General features: G+C 45.9%; 1 protein-coding gene across 1 annotated transcript in view; it reads right to left on the bottom strand.

Annotated features, from left to right (window-relative positions):
* Nucleotides 1-917: 917 nt before the first annotated feature.
* The window catches only part of ISM2 (isthmin 2), a 38,100-nt gene continuing 24,201 nt past the window's right edge, over nt 918-14,816 (bottom strand). The window contains exons 2-6 of the mRNA XM_015418361.1: nt 8,904-9,167; nt 7,067-7,415; nt 5,865-6,005; nt 4,003-4,080; nt 918-2,447 (exon numbers count right to left, since the gene is read on the bottom strand). Of these exons, the coding sequence (XP_015273847.1) occupies nt 1,930-2,447; nt 4,003-4,080; nt 5,865-6,005; nt 7,067-7,415; nt 8,904-9,167 (1,350 nt within the window). The 3' untranslated portion in view covers nt 918-1,929. The remainder of the gene's footprint in view (nt 2,448-4,002; nt 4,081-5,864; nt 6,006-7,066; nt 7,416-8,903; nt 9,168-14,816) is intronic.

Below are 14,816 nucleotides of genomic sequence, written 5' to 3' on the forward strand. Positions count from 1 at the left end.
GGATTGCACACAAATGTGAAAAAGTTATTCCTGGACACAGAAATCAATGGCCAATGAAAACCTAAATTTGCAATGTTTAAAAAGATGATCTAGTTTTTACAGGCAATGCCTGGTAATACCTCACAAACAGGTTTGGGGGGGGGAAGGAGGATAAATAAGATTTCCACTGGTCAGCAAGCAAATTAAATTTGCACAGCCTATTGGGCACAGAGTTGGAGGTCTTTTCTGCACTGCTGTAGTACTAACCCTTCTCTTAAACACGGCTCCCAGTTCTTTCTTTTCTCTAACACATCTCTTATTGTCCAGGGTTCCCTGTCACAGCCTCTCTTACACCGGCCACGATAAAAAGGCCTGGATCACAAGATTTCAGATCCCCCACCCAATAAATAAAAATGACAATCAGAACCAAACTAAAAGCATGAAGGTGGCCCTGCCCCCACTCTCAAGGCAAGAAACCATACAGTGACGTGAGAAAGCCACAGCTGGACTCTTTCATGGCAGCATGGGCTGCTCTAACCCCAAAGTGATGCTCCTTGAACATATCACCGGGTCGAATCACCTGCCCAGCCTGTACCAAGCAGTCCCTCTCCTAGAAAAGAGCTGCATTGACTGGGAGATTTTGTTTCCCCAGAGAAATCTTTCCCTCTGTCTTCCTGAGTACTAGGTGAGGGACAAGGACAACCTTTTTATCTAAATTAGTATTACTGCATGGTGTTTGAGATAAGAGACTTGGCTGAAGCCCCTGAGCTTTGTTCTGCCCGGTGTAGGGTTGCCAAATGTGGCCGGGGGGTGGGGAATCCCCCGCTTCGGAGGCCCGATTTCCGCCGCGGCTAAATCGGCCCCTGGGGGGAACCCCACCCCCAAAGCTGAATCACTGAAGCTGCGTCATATGGTTCCCCCCCCCGACGAGCTCGGCCACGCCCCCAACGTCAGCAACGTCGCACGTTACTTCCGGTGACGTGCTGCCAGCGTGCGCACGCGCTCCACTGGACCTCCCGGACGACGGCACAGCTCCCCTGCTTCAAGGGGTGAGACGACTTGGCAACCCTAGCCCGGTGTTACAGACAGAGGAACATTGAGTTTTCCCAGGATACCTGGTTTCACAGCTGTAACTACTGGGTGTTCTGCTAGGCCCCTGAAGTAAAGGGAAGAACAGGAATTGGGAAGAATAGGAACTGAAATACTTGGTCATTTCCTCCCCCTCCCCTCACCTAAGTAGTGACTTCACTGGCTGTGTTTTCACACCCATCCCAGAACTTGCATTTCCCCAGGTTCTCCCAAATTGTGAGTAATATAAGAAACAGGGAAGACCCAACCCTCTCTCTTCCCTGGAACCATCTCAGATTACAGAAGTTGGGAGAGCAGGCTAAAAGCCTCCCTTTTATCTGAAACATAATTTTGGTGCAATGTCATCCCTCCCAAACCACGTCAGACAGCTAAGTGAAGCCATCAGACACCTGATTATTTCGAGCCACAAGAACATGCAAGTCTGCTTTGTGAGAGTGTCACAAATGCAATGCAAAATAAGTAAGGTAGGCCTTTCTTTTAAAACTAGCCCTTCACCTGGCATTGCTACCACCCTTTTCCACTTCCCTGGGCTCTTCCCAGAATCCCAAGAGACAATCTGTGGGCTACAGAAAACTCTCTGGAGAGAGAAGCTCCCTTTAAGCCAAATGGACAGTGGCAGTTGCTGGGATAACAAGGACGCCAGGAAGCGAACTGGAGGCTGTCGTAGAAAAGACATGACTAGAGAGCCAAGTTACACAGCTTTCCTACAGGCTACCTTGCTGTCAAGAGAATGAAAAACAAGGGATAACTCTGCAGCCACTCTGAACCAGTGACCTTCGCTGATGTAAAAGGGGAAGAACAAACCTGGTCCTGCTACGTGCTCTTAGCAAGTTGTATGGGAAATTTAGCCCCACTTTCTGTCTAATACTCCCTGGCCTCCTGTAGCTGAGAGAGGTACTTGTCCTCCGGAGGGTTGTCGGCACACCGATGGCCATTATTGGGAGGCCGCACGGCATGGTACCGGCTCCAGTCTCCCTTGCAGAGGATCCAAGGCAGCATGTCTACCTTGTAGTGAAGCTCTGGGGAGAACTCCGTGCTGATGAGGTTGGGAGCACCAGCCCCCTTCCCTCGGGTGATCAGCTTGGTGTTCTCGTCATAGCAGCAGTGCTGGGCGGCCAGCGTGGTGCTGTCCAAGGAGAGCATGGAACGCAGGCAAAAACGGGCAGTGGGCTTGTAGATGTCCAGCCGTTCCTTGGGCCCGCTGGCATCCCGCCAGCGAAAGTTTTTGCCCTGCTGCTCATCTCTCAAGTTCACAGCACTGTACACAGCTTCCAGTGGGTAAGAGCAGGGACAGCTGGGCAAGTCTGAAAGTACTTTGCTCAGGTATTTGTTGAGGAAGTCGCTTTTGCAATTCAACCACTTTTCACAGCTGTCCACATCTGGGGAGAGAAAGAAAAAACTGCAGTCCATCAGCAGGCTTATTTGGACCAGGACTATCAACATTCTGGAGAGCTGGGGGGGGGGCCCCCCCCCCCCCCCAGCCCTCACACCAGAGATTCCCTCATGGAAGGTGGATGTTAGGTAACAGCAGGGCTAAACAGAAGCAAATTGGGGAGGATAAAGGAGAATAAGCTGAGGCAGAGGCAATGGAACCCTGTGGGTTTAGTGAAATGGAAGGAAGGTTGCAGGAAGGAGAAAAGAGATGGCCTGAAGTGCATGGAGAACTGTGTTCCCACAACTGGAGAGGAAGTATACAGAAAACAGAGAAACCTCACCATTTTATAGACAAGGAAGGAAACATCCATCTTGGAACATAAACTTGCATTAAAGCAAATGGCAGAATGGACTGTACAATTTCTGCCTGAGGGTGGGGACCTTTGAGAGCTCCACTACATCAAAAAACACGCTGCCAACTGTAAATTAGAATAACAGAGACAAGTTGGACTGACTTTCTTCTTGCTGTACTAGTTCCCCCACCCCAGGTTTTACCACCCCTATCCAAAATGGGAGATCACTCAAGTATGTGGTCCTCACTTTCAGGCTGAAATGATACGGTCCACCCTATTACCTCAATATTCTGCTGAATGTTTAGCTTAAGTCTTATTCATATTGAAGAAGAGTACACAGGTTATAGCAGCCTCACTGGAAACCCTGCTCCACATTCTGCAGCAGGAAATTTCTATCAACTGTAAAATCCTCCCCCTGGCCTGCATCCAACCATCCATACACAGAACACAGGGTTTTCCCACTTCCCTCTCCAGTCCTGTAGTCCCTTTTGACTCCTGGAGAGATGATTCCTGGGTATGTGGGACCCATGCATTGGAAAAGCCATACAGGTCAGGAGGCTGGCATGAAATATGGCAAGGGGGTGAAATTGCTCCCCCCCCCTCAGTCTAGTCCCCTAAACCTGTGCAGATATTCACCCATGCTGGTCTCATGATGCCAGGGATGATCTTTCTGGGGGTTTGAAGGGTCTGTAGGAATGGAGAGGCATGTGGGAAATCTCTGTGTTCAGATGGATGGATACTAGCAAATGCCAAAAAAAAAAGTATGTGCCTGGGTCCCAATCACCAATTCAGGAAGGGATCAGAGTCCTTCTAAGTGCAAGGAGGATCCCGTGAGATGGTAATTTTGTACCATCTAATCTGTATACATTATACAAACAATGGGTTGTCAACAGGAGGAATGAGGAGCTAAATTGAAGATCCACCACTGGAAACCATCATGAGAATTCATCAGGCATTGTCCACAGATATTTCAACCTATCTTTGCAGCACTAGGTCTTAGAGACCTGATTTAAAAGTAGAAGTGAAAATTTTAAGGATTCTGAATTCTACAGCCAATAACAAATGCTGTCTCCCCACCCTCATCCCTGAGCCTGTGTGGAATTGCTGAATACGCATGTCCCTGTTGGTATCTCTCTGTGCCAATGAATTCTTCATCATCAACAATAACCAATCCCCTGGTCCTGAAGACATGACTTTTTTTCCTGACCTGAGTTTAAGATCTCTGTGGCATTCTCCGCTTCAAATGGCGGCTCTTCAGTGGTGAAAGCCAACTCCCCATCTGCTCCTTGAGAAAAGCACAAAAGCAACTGGTCAGGGTGAACCTCAGAGGCAGAGCAGAATCTGAACCCTCCATGCTGGGTTCTCAGGGTATTAAGCCCCCCTTGCTCTTGGAGGAAGGAACTGTTGCTATGCAACATGGGAACTTGTACATTGGGGAGAAGAAAGGGGGAAAGATAAAGTTGTATTTTGAAGAGTGTAAGCCAATTTGAGAATGTTATGGTCAAATGTGGGATAAAAATGTAATGAAATAAAATACACCTTCCAAGGATGGACAAATTCCATCCAGAAGATGCACAACATTAGGGTTCGACAGCTTTGGGGGTATTTAGGGTCCAATTAATCTTCAGCTAAAGACTTGATTAATTGTTGTATACTGTATTCATGATTTTAATGTTAACCAGAAAAATTATTTTAAAGACGAAAAGATGTACCAAAACAAAATCAGAAGCAGAGTTTTGTCAAACCCCTGTATATTATCCTGTTCCCATGTTCCAGATCGTAATCTGCAAGTGAAAGGCCCAAATATTCAATTTTGATCCACTGTGGTAAGTTAGTGGCTTTGTCCTGATGTATTCAATATATCAAGAGTCTGAGAAAAGAAGTAGTGAAGCTGATAATCAGAATCAGTGATTTAAAAGCCACAAGAAGAACTATCAGACTGATCCTGAAAGGGACACCTTTAAGGGAGGGGCTCGGGATCCCTTTGTGCTTTGTGCACAGCAAGTTCAATCCCCAGTCCTGCCTGCAGTTAAAAGTTCAGGTAGTGGGTGATCAGGAAACCCCCCCCCCCCTGAAACCCTGGAGAGCCGGTGCCAGCCAGCATAAACAGTGCCTGCCCTTGATACCCTCAGCAGAAGGCAGCTTCAGGTGTTCAAATCCTCTTTAGGTTAGACTGAGACAGGAAAGGCAGAAGATGCTGCCTTTCAACCAGTGATCAAATAAGAGGCACAAAGAGAAAGCAGAAATTCTGCATTTTTTTTATTGGGCTCTCCCTTCCATCCTTCCAGAATGTTTGAAAAATGGTATGGTCCTCCTCCTTCAAAATCAAGTCTGTCAAGTCACAGCCAACTTGTGGTGACTCTGTGGGGTTTTCGAGGCAAGAGATGTTCAGAGGTGGCTTGACATTGCCTGCCTCTGCGTAGCAGCCCTGGACTTTCTTGGTGGTCTCCCATCGAAATACTAACACAGCCGACCCTGCTTAGCTTCCAAGATCTGACGAGATTGGGTCAACCTGGGCTGTCCAGGTCAGGGCATAAAGTATGCAGTGGCACCTTAAAAACCGAACACCTTTATTATACCATAAGCTTTCATGAGACACAGCATATTTAGGCTGTAGCACATGAAAGTTTATGCCATTAATACAAGTGACAAGTTACCAAAGTGCCACAATGCATTGTGTTATTTTGGATGCCACAGGCTAAGACTGCTGCTCATCTCAAAATCAAGAAAGGAAGTAGCTCAGTGGGCAAATAGCTTGGGTCTAATGGAGATTTCTGTGGTCAGAAGAGATATACATCCACAGAGCAGGACTTCCCTGCCTCGCTTAGCCAAAATGCTACCCCTGGAGGAAAGGGGACCCCTCCCACAGTAATAGCATGAAGGAGAGCTAGAGATCTGAAGCAGAAGGGGGCGGCGGCTAATAATCTGAAATCACTCCCCCCTTCCCTCTATGGAAATCTTCCACGGGATCCAATCCAATTTGGCGGCAAGCTGGTGGACCTGAACTGTTTAGAGGCATTTCACTGCACAGAGGCAGCCCCCAAAGCAGAGGAGGACTGAAAGGCATACCAGGACAGCGGGGCAGGTCACAGGTTCTTGACTCTGTGGCAGTACAAGCATAACCACAAGACCGGGTTCTCTTCTGGCTGCCGCTGCCACAAGTGACACTGCAGGGGGACCAAGAGCTCCATTCCTCTTCATCTTCATAGTCTGGGAAGGGAAAAGGAGGACAATGGCACACACAGTCTGAAAAGACTAGACTGGGTTCACTGGTGTTGGGATTACTAGTTTGGGCTTACTTCTCTCACCTAGCAGCACACATCTCTTTCCTCATATAATGCTACAATCAGGAACTCAGAAGAGGGATCAGTGTGTACGTGAGTTCTCTCAAAACATGGCTTAAGACACTAACTTTTTTGTTTGTTTGAAAATTGGGATTTTGCACACAACTCCACAATCTGATCAAAGCCACCTAGTCTTTGCTTTGCACGATCTGATCACAGGCAAGCAGATTTCTAAATTTCCAGGGATTACTTAATTACAGGTTCTAATCTTTTCAGTCCTTGAGTTGCGGTCACTTCATGCCTGAGTCCAGTGGCACCTTTAAGACTTTATATGTTACTTTCCCACCTTCCCTGTTGGGAAATGCATGCATACTATACCACATGGAAAGTGGGGCAAAGGTTCTTTCTGTGCATGTACACAGCACATTGCATAGACACTTGGTCTATGGATCCAGAGCAGAAAACACACACACACATTTATGGCCAAATTGTATAAGACACTGGGAGATCCTTGAATGGATCGCCTAAACATGTGTTTACGATAAATAACAGCCAAGGAAGCACCCTTGCCCTGTGTCATGTTTCTGAACTCAAACACCTCCTCCCCTGCTGCTCTTTGCTCCATTCCAGGGGAGGGGCTAAACAGGTTACCTGAAGGCCTCTGTTCCATTTGCTCTGCACAGGGCAATAGTGTCCTACAGAGCAGCCCATACCTATCAGCTTCACAAATGACCTTAGACTCACAAAACAGAAAGCGCCTGAAACTTACATAAGGCTTCTGTACAAGGGGCATTTAAGAATTTCACATGCTGGATTAATTCTACTGGCTAATTCTAGGCTTCTGAGTTTCATGGGAGCTGGAGAGGAACAGAAACAACCAGGGGTACTGAAATGCAAGCACACCCTTTGCTCCACTGAAAAGATATGTTCTTCATCTTCCCTAGTTCAGCTCTACAAACCTACCGTGGGTAGTGAAAGGAAGCTCACCATAATTGTACTTCTCTTTAAAGATCCAGTTCTTCTGATTGGGCCACCTCTGGTCCCAGTCCCCTCCCACTCCACTCAGAACCGTCTCCTCATCATCATACTCTGATGTATAGTCTTCTTCCTCCTCCTCTTCTTCCTCCTCCTCCTCTTCCTCCTTTCGGTTCCTTATATCCAAGTTGCCGTCTTCATCCCTCTCCTCCACAGGGTCTGTGTACTCCCAGAAGAGGGGCCAAAAGAGGTCTTTGTGGGACAGCCATTCAGAAGAAGTCAGAGACCAGTCATTGCTGGTTTCCTTCAGAAGGTCCATCTCCATCTCAGCCTGAGGATCATCTACTACCTCTATGGTCACCTGGAAGCCAAGATATCAAGAAGAAATGTTTCAGAAGCTGGATAAGCAGAAGCAAAATATTCCACTGAGGGAACCCTTTTAACAGTGACAAAACATCTCATCCACAAGAATCTCCATATCTTTGGCCATCTTACCAATTAAATTTTCTCTCTTGAGTGACATACATACAGCCACTTCTCCAGAAAGCTCCTGACAAAACCACTTTCTCATATAGATCTCCTAATCCTACTTTCTGCAAGGCCTCTCACCTTTTTTATCATCCTCTTCCTCCCCTGGAATCAACAGTCACCAATATGTGGATGACATCCAAGTCTCTCTTTTTTCCATCAGATTCAGGCGAGACTATGGAGGCTCAAAACCACTGCCTGGAGGCAGTAATGGACTGAATGAGGGCCAACAAATTAAAGATCAATCCAAAAGACAGAAAAGCTCCTAGTCAGCTTGTTCTGGAAACAGGTATATGCCCCAGGAAGAGCAGATCTGCAGCTGGGAGAACATATTAAATCCATGGCTGCAGATGGAGTCACAGATATCTTCTGTGGTACATACCCTTTTTCATCACCTTTGCCTGTTGTGCTAGCTGTAATTGCCAACTGGCCTGGAGGAAAAGGGTTCTGTCCCTTTAATAGCTTAATGGGATGTTATTTACCTTCATGCCATGAAAAGCTTCAGCAGCTCAATTCCACCAATTAAACCTCAATTAAAGAGACAGGACACCCTTTCTCCATGCCTGTTAGCAATCCCACTCCTAGATCAAATTAAGCCCAACTGCAGCCATCTCTGGGGCTTCAGGCTAGATAATATAATCTGTACCTTCATAACCCTGAGGCCAGTAAATAGCAATTGGCCTATGGTAAATACGAACTGACCCCAACCTAGCAGGGAAGTTTCTGTAAAGTGGATTTCTTTTCCCTCTTTCAGGATGTAGATGGCTTACCTCAGTATATGCAGCAAATGGGCTAGCAAAAATGGCCAGAGTTAGCAACTCCTGTGCATTTATATGCAAGGCTCAGCTAGACTATTATGTGCTCCATCCAAGACAGCAGCAGCAGCTTTTCATAAGAATATGGAAGCCATGACTAGCAAAGAATGCTTTGGCCAGCTGTCTTAATGGGCACAAATGCTTGGGAAGACTTCATAGTAACATCGCCAAGAGCCTTTAGCACAAAGTTCAGGTTAAAGCCCCAAACAACTCTTACATATTTAAGATGTTGCAGTCTCTTCCATGTCTGAATGTAATTGCTAAGACTGACCATTTGGTTGTCTCCATTTATGCACCACGACCAGACAGCACGGGCATCTACAGAGTCATTCTTGGTGGCTGTTCTACAAACTATGAAATTTCTACTTGCTACCAGTCTGTTAGCTCAAGTCAAGACCAGCTCCCCCCAAATAATGTGGGATGGTTTAAAGTTAATGATGGATTATGCTCACCCTTATTTTGTCCTCAGTCTAACACGTAAAGCCCCCAACAGTTCACAGGCTTACCTGTATGTTTGGGTTCTGGGCACTCAGATCCACATTAGCTAAACCCGGCAGGTTCTGTAAATCCAGCACAAAAGGCGTACTCTCTTCCTGGATTGTACCACCAGGCTGAAGCGATGCTAACTGGTTCCTTGTCACATGCTGTGATGGCCAACGGCGTTTATGCCGGCGTGGCGTGACCTGTCCGTTTTGCCTTAGGTTCCGTACTCTGTTAGACCGCGGAATCTCCTCTTCTTTGACTGAAGCCGTATCCGATGAAGTGGAGATCTAGCAATGAAGGACAATAATAGAAGTGTTGGCACTGCTGAAGAACTCATCTAGCTGCTTTCCTTGTACTCTTACATCAGGACAGAATGAAACTGACACCATTACTATGGTTTCCTCCTCTGCAGTCCCAAGAGAGACGATGCATTTTTGCATGGTGTGGTTTTCTTACAGGTTATTAATGGCCCCATCATGCCAAGGAGAAGAACAGGAAACAAGTGCCCATGATATGCAACCACTTTGCTGCTCCAGTTGCAATTTGGGAGCAGTACCCTCACATAAATAGGCATGATGTTAAATACTGGGTTCTGGATGCATAGTAGCGATCAGCTCTAGTTTATTTAGTAATTTCAGGAACACAACAAGGACACCCAGCAGGGTTTGAGCCCTGCTTATAAAGCATGCAAACACCCCACCCCACACACACACACTCCCAAGGATAGGCTATTTACATTACACCGTTTATCTACAGGTTGATTCCAGAATCCTGGTCCGCTATTGTTATTGGGGAGCAAGCTCACCCAGTTCAAGGTCCACATTCAGGGATGGCTTAAGCTCAATACATAACACAGGGTTTGAGCATCTACAATAGTTCTAAATCATATTGCATGTTCTCCCACAGCTATTCCCCATTTGCCCAACCAAGCAGGGGGGGAAATATTAATTTCCAAAATAAGAGTCTTCCTTGGTTGTCTTAATCTTGGGGTGAGGGAGACAGCAGCATAAGCTTGTCTCTGTAGCATTCCAGCTTTGCCCATTTTGCCTGCTTGACTTCGGAAGCCAGCTACGTTTAGTGAGTGTTCTAAATTGGATAGCTAATACTTGGTGCAGTATTTACACTGTTTACAGACCCACTTTGCAACAGCTCTGGGACCTGTCAAACTGATGTGCTACTTGTGTAAGCAACAGGGGAAATAGCAGCTCCTGGGGCTGTTTAAAGTCATGGAAAAAGGGAAGGCTCAAATTGGGACCCTACATACCCAAGAGATTACAATTCAACAGGAAACTCCTGGAGCACATCTGCTTGGCAGAACCTGCGATGGCCCAATGGCAGTTTTTTTTATTGGTGCCATAAATTGAAGCCTGTTGGCATACAGACCCGATTTCTCATTTCATGTGCTCACTGTCATATGCACTGGTGGTGACAGTATCTTCTAGGTTTAGCCAACAAGGAACAAGGCATGAAGACCTTAAATTGTCCTTATGTCCTTCCGCTACCCCCATATCTACCCTGGTCCTGTCAACCAGATGTGCTCTGGGAGGTCTGTGCACTGAACACAATTCCCAGGTACATGGGCGCCCAGTTCAGATCTGAACCATGGCACATGAGGAGAGGACGCTTAAGTCTTCGCCCTGCACCATTTTCCCAACCAGAAATGGCCCCGGGGTCCTCTATTTGCTCCAGTAGGGAAACTTATGTATAATGATGGGCTAGCCCAATGATTTTTGAGGAAGCTTCCGAAACAAATTTAGGAGTAGCAGGCTTCATCCCTTCATCTCCAACTCAGCGAACCAAAGTCCTTTGCTAACATTCATCCTTTGATATTCTTGCTTCTCTCCATCACGTCTATTGAGTCTGGAAGCTCATTAGGACAAGGACCTTTCATCTGCTCATGTATCTGTAAAGTATGATGTACCCTAATGCTGTGATAGAAATACACAAACAACTTCCATTCAACAGCCACACTGCTTATTCCATTTTGCTGAGGTTTCTGCCTTGCTGATTTCAGAGCTTATCTTCAAACTCTACAAGCCAAAGTGTTTGCAAATTCCAGAGAAGCAAGGAAATCAGGGTCAATTCAGTTCCTAAATACTGTATCTTTGGACAAGCCAATTTAATTTATTCTATTTATTCTGTAAAGCAAGAATTTACCACCACCCCCGGCTTATACATTGGGAAGTACATGGAAGGGAAATTAAGCTGCCTGTACCTTTTTAGCCTTTCTTTTTTGCCATTCTTCCAAGGAGCCCACTGCAGCATACATGGTTCCCACCTCCTCTTGTTTTATCCTCTCAACAACCCCTGCAAGGTAGGTTAGACTGAAAGAGAAAGCTTGGCCCAAGGTCACACAATGAGCTTCATGTCTGAATGGGAAACCAGGCTTCCCCAGTCCCAGTCTAACCACTACATCATGAGAACATAAAAAGAGCCCTTCTGAATCAGACCAGTGGTCCATCTAGTCTAGCATCCTGCTTCATACAGTAACCAACCTGTTGTCCTGGAGAGACAGTAAACAGGGCAAATGTAGAGGTAAATGTTGTCTCCTAGCACTGGTATTTAGAGATTTGCTACCTATGATGATGGAAGTTTCCTTTAGTCACCATGGCTAGTAGCCACTAATGAACCTCTCCTGCATAAATCTGTCTAATCCCCTTTTAAAGTCATCAGTATGTCCACTGGCAGTGAAATCCACGTCCACTGGCAGTGAAACCCACAATTACTAATTCAGTAAAGAAGTATTTCCTTTTGTCCATCCTGAATTTATTGCCCATCAACTTCATTGGGTGCCCCAGGATTTTGGGAGAAGGCAAAATAAGTCACTCTATCCACATTCTCTACACCATACGTAATTTTATAAACATATGTAATTTCCCTCCTCGCTGGTCTTTTTTGAATTTATTTCTTCTAAACAGACTTTCCAGACTTTCCTCATATGAAAGGGGCTCCAACCCCCTTAATCATCTTGGTTGTCCTCTTCTGCTCTTTCTCCAGCTCTGCAATATCCTTTTTGAGATATGGTGACCAGAATTGTATGTGGTACTTCAGTACACCACACAGACTCTCAGCCATTCCCATATCACAATCATTCTGGTGCATGCATACCTAATGTACAAAAACAGAGTGTGCAGTTTGGATAGAGGACAAGAAAACATTGCCAAATCTTTTCTAAAAAGCCTAGTTAATGTGCCGCCCCTAGCAAAGGCACCTGGTGGTATTCAAGCAGGAACGCCTTGTTCATTCCCAAGAGGGTCGGTTCTATAGCCATCATGCCTTCTCATAGCTCCAGAGCAATTCCTGATGTGCAGCCTTCATTCTCCAGCTTGTTCACTGTGTGCTATTTCCTTTCACTACAGGAACCCAGAATGTTGTTGCAGGATTAGCAAAAAGAGGGATGCTGCCCTCCCACTCTCGGATACTGAGAGCCACTATTACCTGCAATTAAGGCCTGACGACTTGGGAAGGACTCTTCCCCCCCACACACACACTTTCATCCTGACCGATGGAGCACTTCAAAGGGAACTGGAGCTGGTCCTGACTCACATGAGCGCACACACAAGGCATCATCAATGGGTTTTACAGGGCTGCACATCAAAGACCTACAGCCTGTCTTCCCCTCCCACAGTGAGAGGAAGAGAAAGCAGCAGGAAGACTGGCGGGTTTTATTAAGAAGCTGGGCTACTTCTGGTGGAAAAGGTTGCAATAACTTCCCCCTCCCACTGAAAAAAATAGCAGAATGTAAAGTAGAAGGGAATTTGATTAGTTTAGTCTTGGGGATTCTGGTATAATCTCTCAGGATAGGGAAGGCTTGAGAAAAGCTGTGAATTTGCCAGTGGGATTTTCCCAGTTCTCATCTGGGCTGGTCAGACAGCGGAGAGAATCCAACAATATTGCAGAATTAATTTTCCCAGCAGATGACATTTGCAAGGTTCAGTGATGGTCTGGGTGTGTTTGGTCATTGGAAGGCAATTCTTACTCACTGCAGGCAAGTAAACAAATGGTGATTTACAAGCCTGGCAGTATGAACCACCAGCCCGGTGCTAATTTCTTTATGTATGCAAAATAAGGTTGCCATACCAGTCAATAAGATGACCAGTTAAAGCCTTTCTCACTGGTCAAGTGCCCAAACACAAAAACTGTCTCCAGAACCTGGTGAATCTCAGGTTTCATCATGGAAGAAGCAATCAATCTGTGAATACCACAGGAAGGAGCTGCACTGGTGCTGATATCAAGATGCAAGCTGTACTCTGAGAATGTTATGCACTGAAGGGGTGGGGTCTGGTCTTCAGCTGCAAAAATGCAGAAAGAGACTGCCATTATAAGGGGCTGTTGGAGAAGAAGAAAGCACAGTAGGTGCTGGTGCTGGTCAAACAGGTTTTTTGGGGGGTGGGATGAAGTAGTGGCACCTTGCCAACATAGACTGACTGTATTCTGTGAGTTTAAGGGATTTGGGCATTTGGTAGACTGGGATCATTCTGTGAGGCATCAAAAGAAACAGAACCAGTCAGAGCATATCTTCCTGAAACAAAACTCTCTCCAGGCTTAGATCAGAAACAGCTCTTTAGTAAGTCCCCACGAACTTGGCATGGTGCCCTTCTTGCCTGTAATGGGATTAATACAGTTGAGACCAACCACTGAGAACAGACCTTTCAGTGACTAGCCATCAAAATGCTTCAATATTACTTCTAATGGTTTTCATCAGGGATGCTGTTCCATGCCCTCTATCCTTAGGACTGTGAGAGCTTCTCCTCAACATAAGAACATAAGAGAAACCAATGTTGGAGCAGGCCAATGGCCCATCCAGTCCAACACTCTGTCACACAGTGGCCAAAAATACCAGGTGCCTGGAAGTGTATAACTATACAACAATTTTGGCAAGAAATTTTATCTCAAATTAAGAAGACCAAATCACAATCCTATTTCCTCTACCTCAGTGCAGACAGTGCAAGAAAACAAGATTGAGGCTTCATGGGCTTGGGTTCCTATGAAATCATACTCCTCGCATTTCTGACTGCTGCTGAGGCTTTCCTTGCCCACAAGAATTTCTGCATGCACAAGAGCCACGCTCTTCAAGGATCTCTTACACATGCAGAAGTGCTAGGGGCACAGGAAGTGAGTGTTGGAGAAGAGAGAAAACGAAGGGGAGCAGTTTCACAGGATTCAAGCCATTTTTTAAATTGTTCAGCTGTAATGCATATAATCCCTTAATCATTGGGCTATGCTATGCTTTCCAGCTATAAAAGCCATGTGCTTTAGCAACCATTAACTAGTTCTAATGCTACACATTTGTCACTTGCATCCTGTAACTCCCAATCTCCCAGCAGCTGCAGTTACTACTCTGTTAGCATCTCAACCTAATGCCAAATTAAAAAGATAAACAAAACAAGGACTTACAATTGCCTGTATCTCAGTGCTGTGGGCTCATGTTTCTGGCCAAGGTGCCAGCCTCGTTTAAGAGGCCAGAAAAAATAGGTGCTGAATCAATTTCATTCCTTTTACTTCCGACAATTAAAGCCTACGTCCTGAAGCTGTGTTTGATTTCCAAAATCAACCTGTGCCAGACAGCTGCCCCCCAATTGCAGTCAGTCATCCTAAGCATCCTTGTCAACTAATTCTCCTCCTCACTGACCAAGACTCAGTGGTCCCCACCCTTCCTAGGAAAGCTGACAAAAAGCAAATTCCACACCCTTTGACACAAGGGTTGCTAATTGGAATGGAACAGGGAAGAAGCTGATAAGAAAGCACAGCAGCTACAGGTCAGGGGTCATTATTCCATGGGTCTAAGGATGGTTCAGTGATGATGCCAAGGGTCCTGACAACCCTCTGAGCTTTACATTTAACAGCTCTGGTGTAAAGGCTAAATATATAGGAATTGATTCCTCCATTAAAGACAAATGTTATGAGTGTATAGGTGATAGGCCCACCCCAAAGTT

This window comes from Gekko japonicus, unplaced genomic scaffold (assembly GCF_001447785.1).
Source record: "Gekko japonicus isolate JY-2015 unplaced genomic scaffold, Gekko_japonicus_V1.1 scaffold3, whole genome shotgun sequence".
In the NCBI taxonomy this organism is placed as follows: domain Eukaryota; kingdom Metazoa; phylum Chordata; class Lepidosauria; order Squamata; family Gekkonidae; genus Gekko; species Gekko japonicus.